The sequence below is a fragment of the Oryx dammah genome, unplaced genomic scaffold (assembly GCF_014754425.2).
Source record: "Oryx dammah isolate SB20612 unplaced genomic scaffold, SCBI_Odam_1.1 HiC_scaffold_23, whole genome shotgun sequence".
In the NCBI taxonomy this organism is placed as follows: Eukaryota; Metazoa; Chordata; class Mammalia; order Artiodactyla; family Bovidae; genus Oryx; species Oryx dammah.
In genome coordinates, this window is record NW_024070207.1 from 16,196,994 (window position 1) to 16,212,808 (window position 15,815).

The window sequence follows — 15,815 nt, forward strand, 5'->3', positions numbered from 1 at the left end:
AAAAATCATCCCTTTTGAAAATTATACAGGAGAAACTAAAGATGATGTGTAATCCTCGTACTATCTAGGGGCAGCTCTTGCCTTCATGAGACTTAAAAAATAACCTCTTGAACCAACTGAAATGTCACCAAGGACTGTTATTAGGCTGTTTTTATCCATTATCTGACTAGTTCCCTTAGTTGTCTTTGTAAAAAATATTACAAAAGTAAACAAAAAGGGTAATTGATTGCAAAGCCTTCACTTAGGCACAAGTAACCTTTTAGTATATTCTACCTTAAAAACTCTACTGCACCCTCCACCTCAGCTGAGATGGTTTTTTCCCCCCGTTGTTATTTTGTGAAAACACCTGCAAAGGTCTCCTTTATCAAAACACATATGTATTGTTCTTTTCTACAATCTCTACAAATTAGACATCTTTAGCTTAGGAAATTCAGAGAAGGCGATGGCACCCCACTCCAGTACTCTTGCCTGGAAAATCCCATGGACGGAGGAGCCTGGTAGGTTGCAGTCCATGGGGTCGCGAAGAGTCAGACACGACTGAGCGACTTCACTTTCACTTTTCACTTTCATGCATTGGAGAAGGAAATAGCAACCCACTCCAGTGTTCTTGCCTGGAGAATCCCAGGGACGGGGAAGCCTGGTGGGCTGCCATCTATGGGGTCACACAGAGTCAGACACGACTGAAGTGACTTAGCAGCAGCAGCTTAGAAATTAGTTCAGTCTCCATGGACCAATTCTTGGCTTTTACAGAGCTTACCAAAAGACCAATTACTGCCAATTTTGATTCATGTAGGAGACTGAGACATCTTGTCTATCAGGAACATAAAGCTGCCAATTTATTTCACAAAGGCCACTGAACAACAATCTGATAACATTTATTTTAACTAATGGCAAACACATAGCAAATGCATAGCTCTAAAATACCTGGGGCTTCTCTGGTGGCTCAGAGGGTAAAGCGTCTGCCTGCAATGCAGGAGACCTGGGTTTGATCCCTGGGTCAGGAAGATCCCCTGAAGAAGGAAATGGCAACCCACTCCAGTACTCTTGCCTGGAAAATACCTGGACTAGCTAATAATCATCTCCATGAACTTTTAAATAATTAGCTAAATTTTAAATAAAGCATAGTTAATGAAGAGGTGCTTTGAAAAGCTATAAAGCCAAACATGTTTATACATCATTTGCAATGAAAGAAACTGTTCTTACTCTAAGATTTTGCAGGGAACAAGTGACAGCTCAGAGTGCAATTAAGGGGGAAAAAGCCCATTCTTTGTAATGATTAATTATAATGAGCATTCCTTAAAAATTGACCATCCTGAAGCTTTCCAAGGAAAGCTCAGGCAACACAGGTGACCTTTAAATAAAAAGCCTGCTTTTTGTCAAAAGTTGGAAAAATGCATTCCTACCATTTTTTAAAAGGGGATGAGGAAGGGAGTGAATTTACAGACAAGGAAACTAAAGTTATAAATTTTTTTAAAAATCTAGAGATCTGCTTTAGTTTGCTTTTCAAAGGCTGAGGGGAAAAACATCTCTTGAAAATGTACCTCAATATAAAAATGTTGTTTGCCTGGTAAGAAACTGAGAACAATCTTATACACATTAGAACTGTACACTGAGTACCTGACTCAGTATGGTTTTATTCAGTTTCTACAAAAGAGATTTGTTCCTAAAAAGTTACATATGGCTTGAACTTATGTAAATAAATTAATCTTAAAGTCATGAGGAAGACAGTAAAGAAACCCTATAGGGTGTCCTTCTGCAAACGAAAATATCTATTTGTAAAGTGAATAATCAGTCCCTAATATATTTGCTTAATTTAGATTTATACCAATAATGTTGATTTAGAGTATGATGCAATAATAAAGTAGAAGCATTTATGGTTTAGAATTGAGTATTCTTCTTCCTAAAGACAATTGTTTTGTGAAAAAGAAATTTAGAATGCAAAATTTTAGAAAATGGACAATCTTTCACTTTGTTGCCTACTTTAAGTTGGCAATGGCCATTTTAAAAGTTAGGGACCTTTTATGACTTCTCAATGGCTAGCATTCATTCATTCCCTGGATGTAAAACAAAATAAGCCATTTTTAAAACCGGTGTCACAGCGTCACACTCTGTCAGCATCCAGAGAGACCTTAGGAATTATCTAGTCCAACTCTTCCAACTTCCTGGTGAGGAAATGGAGGTCCAGAAAGGGCAGCAAGCTGGGTAGTGGCAGTTAGGAAGAGAACCCAAGTCCCCTCATTTCCACAATTCAGCACTCTCTTTTTATCAAATGCTAGGGATACACACACAGAGGCAACCTGTACAGGAGAGTAGTTGAATGGAACTACTACAAGAAAAGGGCTGGAAGAGTTTGTGGATTTGAGGGAAGAAGCAGGAAAAAATTCCCCCCACCAAACAATGCCCTGGGAGGGAAGCTGGAAGCAAATGGAGGAGGCCTGACAATAGACTACAGCAGCCCATCTCACTAACAGTATCAATAGCTAATAGAAAATTTTATGCATTAAATCACCTTCTAGAGGTTACTTTACTTTGTTCGGCTTGCTTCCTCACTAGGCTTCTGATACGTTGAATTGTTGACTCACAGCAAGTTCTTTCTAGATGGCCAGGAAGTGTGAAGCATTCCTTTCCCAATGTTCTACAGCACTTGAAAAAACATTCAAAGCAGAGCATCAGGATGGAGACTAAATTATCCTAACGATAGTGACATCTTACACAACCACCTCAAGGTCCCTGAGAAAATACTGTGAAAAACATTTTCTTAGATAGATGAAGCCTGTGTTTTTTAAAAGGCAGAAATCTTAGGTTAGAAGAGAAACAAAACACAGTGTCTATCATAGTCGGGAAAAATAAGCAAGGGTCTGGGGTTGACAGAACATATACCACCAGAAGTTATTTCACTTGGTGACTTCGTGAGTCATGCTAATCATGTGTGTATGAATGGAAACACTGTTTTCAGTGGAACATTAATAGGAGCCACAAAAATGTAAAACCTTTAAGTGGGGAGACAGGGTGAAAAAAAGAACATGAACTTCTAAAAAATATATATGCGAGATAATGATGGTAGCTGATTTATTCATCTCCTCTGTTTACTCTCATGAAGGCTGCTACAAAAGTTTCCTATTATTAACCGCAACTGAACACATCAGAAATGGAGTTGAGATCATTTAAGAGGTGTGCTTTGGAGCTTGCTTTTTAAAGTGAAGTACAGTTCTCTGGGTACTAAGAGTTCAACAAACTTGGGTACTTTGGGGACAGAGTAAGACTAGGAGGGACTTGATCTACCTTTATAGTGTGGGGACAGATTTTTGGTACCACATAAGAAATCATGCAGGCCAGCCCCACCCAGGACAGGTTGATTCCATGTAAGCAGTCTGCCTTAGGACCACAAGTGACAACTGTATACACAGGTGAGATGTCATTGATTCAGGAAGCTGCATATAGCAAAAAGTGCCTTATGGTTTGTGACAGTATCAGTAATCTATTGAAATATGATATATGGGTCTACTTCAGAATACAGAAAACATGTCTTCCTCATGCCTTCAAAATGATCTTGTCTCTAAAGCAGAGATAAAAGATGCCTGACTACAATTTATAAAATATTTTGACATCTGTCAGCAAATTGCTACATCAGTTCCCCACAGGATCACTGGTAGCATACTTGCTACACAAGTTCTTCTACAAACAAAAGGCTTATTCATTTATATAGTCCTGAAAATGAGCAGCTAGTAGGTGACACACCTAGAATCACCCCTTGAGTCAAACTCCAGGGAGTATGATGTCACTGGTTTTATCTTCTTCCAGATCTTTAAAAGGAAACATGGCTCCCAAACAGTGTAACTACACAAGTTCTAGGCTCCCTATCATTTCAGAGGACTCCAACATGCTGCATGAGCTTTTTTTTTTTTTCCCCTTTCTAAAGTGCCATGTCTGTCAGCCATCCTGCCACTCAGAACTCTGAGTGTTGCCAATTGAAGAATACAGAACAATGATGATAAGTTTTTGTGTTCAAACACAAGGCAGATCACTTCAGATATCTCCCTAGAGATATAATTTTCCTCATTTAACAACCATGTTACCCTTGCAGGTAGGTATTTCAACTTACCAGTTAATTATTACCCACCCCCACCCCCGCCCCCGCCCAGATCAATCACTCCTCACTCTTTTCATCCTTATCAGGGCAGTAAGTAGATCATGATGTGGGCAGTGATCAGCAATTCTCAGAAGGGAGGGAACACTATTCCAATTTGTCTTTCAAGCCTTTGGTGGCTGGTTTTGTTGTTTTTAATGACTATGCAGATTCCTTGACAGGCTACCTGTAGACACTTTCATTTTAAGTGTATAATTACTATTTTGAGGAAATATAACAGATAGAAGCATTACTGATCATTTTATCAGTTCAACAGGCAAATGTGAATTTGAAATGTGAATTCAAATGTGTGACTTGAAAATTAGTTACATCCACTTGTGAAACCACTTATCATGCATTCTTCACATTATCAGATAGAAGATTCTAGCCTCTAAAAGTCTGATGTAAGTCCTATTTTCCTATTAAATGTCTCATAAAATTAGAGACATGTTACCAAAAGAGAGATCCCAAATAGGCTGAGTTAAAAACCTTGGCTGAAGAGGAGAGTAACTGCCAGCCCTGTGGCAGTTTACTTATTCCTGATCATTTGAAAATTAGGTGTCTGTTACCGCTGGTCACGTCCCTCATCCTCATGACCATAGGGATGTGTTTCTTGTTGTTGAAGTTACCTAACTCTATCCCTGGGGACTTCCAGACTTTGTCCTCTTCCTGCTTTGATCTGGGCATTTTTGTCCTTTTAATTAGGAATTCTACTGCAGTAACACGCTTCACCAGCAGGGGTCAACTCTCAAACTGTACTTCCACCAGAAAAGCCCTATGTTTGAGACTTCTGCTTATATAAAACATACTCATTACAGATCGATCCCTGACTTAAAAATTCTCCACTGAAATTCTGTAATCATCTCCTGTTTCCCCCTCTGGTATAAACATACATAGTACTTTGTATTACAGGTTAAAATTAGATACTTATGGTGAATAGGATATTTCATTCCTAGAAGAAAAGCTAATACTTATTTGACAGTGTGAAATTTCTCAAAGTGAAATGTATACCTTCCTAATATAGACTGACTCCTCATAAAGGAACTCCACAAAAAATAATTAACATATATACAAAGATAAACCATAACCAAACTCCCTATAATCTTTTTAATAGTGACTGTAAATTTAATATAATCTCAGTTACATAAACAAATATGTAGATTTATTGATACAAAGACACAAAAAGAATTAAGAGAAAGAATTCCAAAATATTAACAGTTATCTCAGAATGGTGTAATTCCAAATGGCTTGCAGCTCTTTCTTTACATTTTTTGAATTTTAGAAGTTTTATTATTTTTAGAATTACTATATTATTGTGGACAGTAGTTTAATATATATACATATATATGCATGTGCACATGTACCTTTTTATTTGATAAACATAAAATTTACCATTTTATCCACTTGAAAGTGTACAAAATAGGTGGCATTAAGTACATTTACAATGTTATACAATAATCACTACTATCCAGTTTCAGAAGTTTTTCATCACCTCCAGTGGAAACCTTGTACCCATTAGGTAGTCATTCCCCATTCATACCCTCCCCCGAAACCCCTGGCAACCACTATGTGCTGTCTATCTTCATGGATTTGCCCATTATGGATATTTCTTACAAACAGAATCATATAGGATGTGGCCTTTGTGCCTGGCTCTTTTCACTTAGCATAATGTTTCCAAGGCTCATTCCTGTTGTAGCATGTATCAGTCCTTCGTTTGTTTTATGGCTGAATAATATTCAATTCTATGGCTATAATGCATTTTATCCAGTCATCTGTTGAGAGATGTTTGTTTTCCACCTTTTGGCTACTGTGAATAGTGCTGCTATGAACATTCATGTACAAGTTTTTGTTTCAACATCTGTTTTTATTTCTTTGGAGTATATTCCTAGCAGAGGAAGGTTATTGACATATGCTTTTTAAAAAATTTCTTTAATTCTACTTTGGCATTCTGTGTTTAAAGTAGCAATGCTTTTTTCAGAATTGTTAAGGATAATCCTTATAATACTGATTATGGTACATTTTTTTAAAAGCCAAATCACATTCTTTTTAAAAATGTAATTTTCATCCTTATTCTTTGGGAACAAATTTCTCTGATGCTAAATACTTTAAACTGTGATGAAGTAACTGAAAAATGACAGTCTTTTCCTCTTAGCATAGCTATTCTAACAGTACTTAAGTCACTTTCAAATGCTTATATATTAAAAGTACAAAAATACATGATATGTTTTGTTGCTTCTTTAACAGAAAAGCATCACTAAATAGACATCAATATTTAAACTTTAAGGGCTGTATTAAATATATAATGCCAAGTAGAAGCATATAGAATCTTCTAGAAATTCAAACTGGCAGATGGTGATCAGAGAGGATGAATATACCCTAAGAGAGTACACAGTACCAATTCTTAAGTGCTTTACCTCTCACCCTCCCAACAGAAAGATAATATATCTTATGAACATACAAGCCAAATAATATAATTTTATTTGTAGACACTACTCGATGTGGACTAAAGAAGATGATGCTGTGCTTACCCATACCTATTTAGCAACTGTTGGCTTTTCCCATTTTTCCTTCCCCTAGAACATATGCACACACATTTATGCAATAAACATTCATGTACATGTCACACGTGCACACTTCTGCATACACAAATGCACCCTTTCTGAACTATACTTCCGACTCAGTGGCTGCAAGTAAAGTTAGGAATGTTTTTGTAACCCAGTCACCCCCTAGATCTCAGGTTTTTTCTGCTATTATCACTCCCATCCCTACCAATACACACATAGGGCCCTGTGATTCAGAAAGCAGAAATATAAGTCTAGCTAGAGAAGTGGATGCAGTAATCTTAAAACAGTAAGAATGAACCAAATTGTAATATTTGTTAATAGGTAAGGAATATGATTTGGGATCACTTAAAAATAAAGTACTGAGGTATTTCTATAATACCGGTAGATATCTATTTAAGAAAAATTCAAATAGGAACAATAAAACTTATAGAAAAGGATCAACTGGAATAGTTTAATTCTATAAAAGGTTTTTCACATTCCAACTTTGCCAGGATCAACACTATCAACAAATTTTACTTTTTCCTTTACAAAAAAATCTTAAGATGGTTTCATATTCTAACAATGCTCAAAGAAAACCCTACCACAAACCCCAGAAAGGAACTGTTTCATCCTACTCTGAAGAATTTTTAAAATAGCTCTCGCATAACAACAATATTTATATCATGGAGATTTTTTTCAATGAAGATTAAGAACTTTATAAATGTCTTTTTTTCTGTATGTGGAAAACTGAAACACAGTGGAGTAAATTGTCCAGGGTATCACAAGGAGTGAGGGGGAAGCCAAAAATAAAATTAACTGTCAACAAAGTGGCCTGTCCACAGAGAAAAATATCTCAGTTACCATGGGGGATAGTCATTCTAACAAGGCAGTAGAATTAAACATGTTATATCATGATGATACAGTCAAATCATTTATGAGTATCTGTATGCACATGAATGCTCTGTGTATCAGTGAATTCCCATTGCTTCATTCTTATGCCACTTAATTTCTTTGTACTTGTGTATAATTCTTTTCTCTGCTATTAGACTATAACATGTTTATGGCAGGGACCAAATCTCAGCACTTACATGCATGAGGCACATGCCTGGAATACAGTAAGCAGTCAGGTAACATGGGTATGTTCACGTGTAAAATTTCATAGATATACACTCAACTAACACCACCCAACCACCAGAACAAATTATGGTGAGAATCTGAAGTTTCTTAACAACTCAACCCCACATACTAAAGAAGAACAAAAAGATGATCAATATAGGCTACTATGATAATTGTAATGCACAGAGATACCCTAGATATACTCTTACTTGTTAGTGTGTGCAAGTACATAGGTTAAGGTAGCCAAGAATGAATTAGCATGATTTACCTGTAGTTAACCAACACCCCATTATTATCCACGAGCTGATTTCCCCAACTGGTGTATTATCCTAACCCTTTTGCTGCTTGTTACTGTGATACATCCTCTGACTACCTAACTGTTTGGTGGCAGTCATACCAGAGAGGAGAAATAAGTTCTAATCAGTCCTGCTTACTACTTGTTAACAGCTTTTATGAGGTGCTGTAGTGAAGTTAATAGGATAAAAATGAAGAGCAAATTTAGTTTGGGGTATTTAAACAACATAAGGTACTTTGCCTTAAAAAAAAAGAAAAGAAAAACTCCTTCACTCACATTTCATTGATCAGCTGTGAGGTTTATTTATCCATGTTATCTCCATCTCCATTACAAAAGAGTTATCTTGGGCCTAATTTTTAAACAATTACTCAGGAGCTACCTTCCTTTTTCTTTAAAAATTCTCTATTGTCTTACCTCCCAGTCCAAATAATCACAGACGTCTTCGAAGTTAGTGAGCAGAGACACTGAGCAGAACAGCCGTGGCAGCTCATCCCTTGTCATTGGGGGAAAACGGCTATCTTTAAGGGCACTGTTGAAAACAAAGTGAATATTAAAACAGTCACAAGACATGAGTTCCTAGTTTCAAATGCAGACAATCATTTGAAAAAGGTTAGAATTTCTTAAAAAATCAGTAAGGTGAGAAAGGTGCCAAAATCTCCAAATGCATTCAAGTACTCCAAAGGTTTTAGAAGTTATTTTTGTTCATTCAGCAGATTATGTTTACTAGCCAATCCTGTGACTGATTCAATTGTAAAGAGTGATTGATCAATTACATTTCCTGTATAGTCATTTCCTTGTATACTTCCTCGTTACTTGTAGAATTTGACAATATTTTATTTGATTTTTGAGAATAAAAACCAGAGCAGTGGAAACGTAGGGGAAGAATTCTGTATCTAGCACTGGTAGGGGGAAAAAATATATATATATATATATAGATAGATAGATAGATAGATAGATATTTCATGTTGTTAAAAAGAAAGGTTCACACTATATTGGACAGTTACCATAGAACAATATATAAAAAGTTGAAAAAAAGGTAAAAATGTTATTTTCTTCAAGCAAAAGAAATCAAAGAAAATGAAAATTATCATGCAAATTATGAACTAAAAGTACAAAGATTTCAGGCCCCCTCTAAAGGAGAATTCAAGATTCTACTCAAAAATTATGAAACTTCAGAAAATAGGGCTAATCTTAGGAGATAAAATTATGATTAGGAGACCATTAATCACATCAATGGATTTCTGAGTACATCAACTCTGATTCAATCCTGTAATCAAGGGTAGTGCACCACAGTGCCAAATTCTAGAAAAACCTCACTGTAAAGGACAAAAATGTTGGAAGATCATAATTCTTCCTACAATAGTAGAATAGACAGAAAAGACAAAGACACACACACACAGGCTGTGTGTTCCTGTACTTTTAAAAGAAACTACTTCCTCGTCAAGAAAACAAACACAGCTCTGATTGCCTCCTATATTAATGGCATTTGCGCTGTTGATCTTCAAATGTCCTGTATAGCAGAGCCAGGCTTAGAAAATGTTTTCACAGATTAATCCTTAGAGGTTACAAACTTAGAGCCTACAAACTGCTTGGGTCATAACAAAGTTCCATGACCTTTGGAAATAATTTAATACATTTTTCAGTAACTTCCTCATTGCTGGATTTTCTTTTTTCCATTCCTTCCTTTGCATTCAGAAACTCACTCACTGTATTGTACAAATATACCCCTATGTTTGTTAAGTATTTTCGATACATTGTGGTGCTCGTTCTATCCTGCCATACAGAGGAAAATGCTTATAGAAAGAGATGTTACACAGAGAGCATACATGTTTTCCCCATTCAAGGAGCCAAGATTAACCAAGAAAATCAGGAAATCTGTGATAATTCATACTCTGAGAATAGCATTTCACTATTTCATAATTTAACAACATAAATTTCCTATCGTTGGCTTCTTTTATTTTCCAACTGGCAAATAAACTTTTAAGAAATATTTTCAAGTTCTTATCCAAAGCCAACATAAAGACATATATGATGTGTGTATAACACCCCCCCAACCCCACCCAGGAGAGGAGTTGTAAAAACAGAAGAATCCCATGCATAAAAATCCAAACTTTCACACTTTCAGTTTTCCTTTTGAAAAGAAAAAGAAAAAGAGAGGGTAAAAAGCCTTATACATTATAATAACATAAAATATTATTTTTAGGGTTCTAGAGTTTATTGTGGTAAAATATACAAAACATAAAAATTACTATTTTAACCACTTTTAAGTGTATATTTCTCTGGGCTTAAATACATTCACTTGTACAACCACCACCACCATCCATCTATCCATCTCCAGAACTTTTTTCATTTTGCCCAGTTGAAACAAGGTACGCAATAAACATTAACTCCCCATTCCTCCCTCCTCCCGGCCCCTGGAAGAAATGTAATTTAAATACACTTTTATAATTTCAAATAATTATAGTAATATAGTTGCTAATGTTTTTCCTATGAAACAGCTTTATTGACATACAATTCACATACCATAAAATTCACCCTTTCAATGTACACAATTCAATGATTTTTAGTATATTCAGAATTGTACAATCATTACTCCATCCAATTTTAAAATATTTCATCACACCACAAAGAAACCCTTTACCCGTTAGGAGTCAGTCCCCCCAGCTCTTGGCAAGCACTAATCTATTTTCTGTCGCTATGGATTTGCCTGTTCTGGACATTTTATATAAGTGGAATCACACACTATGTGACCATTTGTGTCTGGCTTCTTTCACTTGGGATAATGTTTTTGAGGTTTTATCCACTTTGCAGCATGTTATTGGTATGTGTTAGTTGCTCAGTCGTGTCTTACTCTTTGCAATCCCATTGACTGTAGCCCACCAGGCTCCTCTGTCCATGGGATTCTCCAGGCAAGAATACTAGAGTGGATTGCCATGCCCTCCTCCAGAGGATCTTCACAACCCAGGGATCAAACCCTTGTCTCTTATGTCTCCTGAATTGGCAGGCGGGTTCTTTACCACTAGCATCACCTTAATACATTTTGTAAAAGCACATCATCCTTTTAACTGCACAATAATATTCAATCCTAGAGATATATCACATTTTTGTTTTCCATTTATCTGTTGAAGGACATTTGGGTTATTTCTGCTTTGGGGCCACTGTGAATAATGCTGCTATGAATATTCATGTATGAGTTTTCTGTGGAAAGTAATGTTTTCATTTTTCTTGGGTAGATACCTAGGAGTCGAATTGCTGCATCACATGGTAATTCTGTGTAAGTTTTTGAGGAACCAACAAATAGTTTCCCATAGTGGCTGTACATTCCCACCAGCAATGTACAGGGTTCCAATATCCCTACATCCTCACCAACACTTCTTACTGTCTGCCTTTTTCATTATAGTACTAGGTCTCCTTTAATGAAGAGATTTTTGTATCTAGCTCTAGCTTTCATATATACTTAAAAAATACACATGTTGAAGTTACCATACAGTTAATTTCTCAACACTCTGAGGCAGGTTATTATTTTATTTCCTAGCAAACCAGGAAAGGTATATTTTAGCTCAGTACAATTCAAACTATTTCAAATCAACAAAATTTTCAAGTACAACTGAGGACCAGGCTAGGAAGCTTTCCTTGTGATATGGAGTCTATTGCTCACTCACCAGGGACTTAAAAAAAAATGTTTAGATCAAGGAGTGAGTGGGAGAATACTAGCATGGCTAGTAAGATAAAATAACAATCATGCCTTGCTATATGACACTCAAAACACTGAACTAATAAAGGTATGTTAATCATGATGTAAACAGTCTGATTTTACAGAAACACTCATTCAAACAAGACTTTTAATTCTTGCATTTTTCATCGGTAACTTTTCATTAAATTCATGCGCATAGACAAATTCCAAAAGGCAGGAAGCCCTCAGTATCTCTAAATGCAAATTCCTAGGGAAAAGAACTCGAAATGAAAGCCTTGCGAGGATTTAAGGGATTATTAAAAAGATGAAAAAATGCGGCTGGAGACTACCTCAGAGCTGCTAGACTGGGGTAGATGGCTGATAAACAAGAGGTTCAGCTTCTCTTGGCCCTGCTCCCTTTCGTATATAGAATATGCGATGTGGAAGCTGAGCCTTTAGAGACAACATGCTATGGGGAGTCAGGCAGTGACTTACTTGAGGTTGACCCAGCTAGTTAGTGACAACCCAGATTGTAGGGGGACCCAGATTCTCTGATGCAAGTTCACAATTCTTTCTAATATCCACTCCTTAGTTGCTACTTTTGACAGGATTATGAGGGTTTTCTTTCATTTGAAAACAAAATGCTTGCCTTACTAGGCAATTCTGATCTCATACCTGCAGTGCCTCTGCCTAAAAAAGATAAATAATAATTTATCAGCATTCACTAGTAGCCAAAGGGTAAATAGAGCTAGATGTCCTGTCTACTGGAAATCTGCAGGGGCAAAAAGGATTTTTAAATATTAATACTGTCCATGGAAAGCATTTTATACCAAAGTAGTATGTGCCAATTTAAAGAACTGACAAAGAAAGAGATCTTGTAGTAAATCTGTATGAAGTTCTCTTTGTTACAATAGGAAGCCATTTTCTAATGTTTAAATATTGCTAGGGAAAAAAACACATGTACAAAAATCTGTTGGCTGCTCCATCACCCATATGATGGATGGCTAAGGTTTAAACAACAGTTTGATTCAATACCAAATTCAAATATATTCAATTCAAAGTGGCATCTTCCCAAGAATACATTCCACCTAATTGAGAAGCAGCATTAACATCTGTCAAAGTTAATATCTAATGTTAAATAGCACTTTAATGAAAATGAACATTAAAAAAAAAACTATTAGGAGCTTAGCTATCAAAGAATCACATGGTTTGTGACAGTACCTGGAAACTATGAGGGGAAAAACGACAGCTGAAGAGACAAAGCCTCAGATATGCAAAGGCTCATCACAAACAACAGAGCATGAAACAGAAATTATTTGTGAGTCTAGATAGCTAGTCATTCACTCACTCATTCATTCTTTCTTTTGCTTTCTAAAACACTGATGACCATAATCAGTTAACCAGTGGAAAGATACCAAACTGAGAAAGGCTTCATATTACAAGCAATCATTTTCCAGGACAAGGAAGTAATAACCAAAATTTAAAATCCTTGTTTGGACAGGTGAAGAAAAGCAAATCAAGTAAACATTAATCTAAAAAAATTTAAAAAAAAACAGCTTTTTACACAAGGGGTTTCAATTATCTGGATATTCTGCTATTCCTCGTCAGAGCTTCTAGAACAGAATGGACATGTGACATGTCTAAACTCCAGGAGCTGAGAATATTAGAATCCTAAGCCCAAATCTGAAAAGTTATCTATATCCTCTCTTCCACATTAAGTATCAATTTTAGCTTCCTGTGGTCCAAAAATAAATAAATAAATAATGGGCACAAAACAGAATGCAAAAAAGTAAGTGACTATTCATCAAACCTAAGTGTAGAGAGGAACAACAAAGGACATGGTCATGCTTAAGGAGTGAGGAAGGGAACCTCATTTTGGTGAGTTGAGACCCATAAGAAAGGAAATTTTCAATTGTAAGCCACATGTAAACTGTTATTTAATTGGGACATGTTTTTCCCTTTTAGAGTAATGAGTACAACCTACTTGCTGCTTAATGAGCATTAACACTACAATTTATTAATTGTAATATGTATTTCTAAGCATGATAGGATGGGTACTTAGCAGGGAGTGGAGGAAAGAACTAAGGCATGGAACGGAAGAAAGAAAATGTGAAGGAGGAAAAGAAAACGAAAATATATAGAAAGAAAAATGGAGAGGAAGAGAAAACTAGAAGCAGAAAAGGGAAGTGGGAAGCAAAGAAAGTTAACAAACACACACACAGAGGGGTAGAGAGAGCACACAAAGATGGAAGAATGGAAGGGAAGGAGGGAGAGGGAGATCTATAGTGGTGGGTGCTCGAGATTTTCATGCAAGTTATTTGGCTCCTATCCTATAGGATTCACAGAGGCTTTAGTCTGTTATCACCTACTATCCTCTGAATGGCTTTTGAATTGCTCTAATCTGGAATTCTTAAAAGCCTCTACTCTCTGAGATGGCCACAGCTGCCCACCAGGAAGGAAAAATACTCTCTGGGCTGCATGCTGTGATGATCAGAGCAATATTGTCAAGAATCTGCCTCCTAGCCACAAGTTCCTCACCTGTAAATTAGGAGACAAGGTTGTGAATTTGATTTAGTGGAGCAGAACTACAACTGGAAAATATCAATAAAAGATATTTCTTCATGTGAAGAAACAGATGGCTAAATGTTTGGTGTATGTAGCATCCACATGATGCTTTCCCTGCAGAGTTTCTGGGTTTACTTGATCCTGTTTTTAGAAACGAAGGGCTAGAAACTGGTTTTTAATTATTTTTCTGATGGAAATCTTTTAAAATATATTCTACCAGAGTATAACAGACATAATTTTCTCTGTATGACTCAGGTTCATCGTTAAGACTCAATATGACTTGGGCCATTCATTAGTATACAGTATGGAACAGTACTCTCAATATAGTCTTGGCAATAAAAAAAAAATCTGTAGGTATGGAAAACAGATTACAGTTTGACCACCAACAGATTCCATCTTGGGAAATTTGAAAACATGAGATTATCTCTACTTTGAAGAGAATGTAACATAAAAATAACCTGACATAGACTTTCAAAGTTTCAAGGGATCTGACCCCTGTGTTCTCTAAGTTTGTATACTATAAAACTGAACTACCTCTCAAATTGAATCAAATATCAATTTTACTGCCTTTCTTGGAGAATTTAGAAAACGCTCTACAACCCTGAACAAGTATCACTTTCCCAGGGTCATCAGAAGCATTTCTCCAAGGTGTAACAACAGTTCCCTGTGACTTACCACTGATAAAACTAGCTCCCAAAAATGCAAAATTGAAGTCATCATTAATATATGAGCCCTATTTCACAGTCCTATAGAACACAGCACAGGAGAATCGTCAAAAACTTGGATTCTGGAATCAGACACGCCTACATTGGGATTGGGGCTCCACTGCATGCTAGTTGTGTGACATTTGGTTAAGTCTCTGAACTTGTGCCAGCCTCCATTCTTCTGTAAAATGAGGATACTAATAGTACCTACCTCACAGAGCTACTGTGACAAGTGAACAAAATAATACCTGCACAAGTGCCTTACATACACCAGGGGCTCAGTAAGTAGTGCCCCTCCCCCGCCACCATCAAAGTTTTATTTGTTAAGTTTATGCCCGCAGGGCTGCCTCCATGTCATGTTTCTTGTGACAGGAATGGAGCCTCAGGACTAAGACTGACCCTTCAACCTCATGAGAAGATCAAAGCAAATTATCTGCTCTAGGAACTGCTGTGACCATTGAAAGAGAATAATGGCTACCCTTTCAGGTTCTGGTGTTTTTGAGAATACTTCATTTTCTTTCACTTTCAAAGTATTTATTAAGCATCTTCAGTATGCCTTTTATTATGTGAAGAGCCACAGAGGATTTAAGAATAGTAGATTACAAAATAATACATGAACACATGTAAAAGAGTTTGACAGGAAGACTGAGAGGCAAGGTTAGGCAAGGTTAGTGTCTTTTCTGGAAGGATCTGTTTACACTCTCTGCTACTGGTTTACTGGTTACCAAATGACCCAGAATTGCAGGTAAATTCACAGAAATTAAATGTATACACATTTTTGTTTTCTAGTAAG

The 15,815-nt window shown here is 36.4% G+C and overlaps 1 protein-coding gene across 1 annotated transcript in view; it reads right to left on the reverse strand.

Moving 5' to 3' along the window:
* AMMECR1 (AMMECR nuclear protein 1) overlaps window positions 1–15,815 on the reverse strand; it is a 116,614-nt gene that overhangs the window by 14,154 nt on the left and 86,645 nt on the right. Inside the window, exon 3 of the mRNA XM_040265077.1 lies at window positions 8,495–8,609. Coding sequence (XP_040121011.1) covers window positions 8,495–8,609 — 115 coding nt within the window. The remainder of the gene's footprint in view (window positions 1–8,494; window positions 8,610–15,815) is intronic.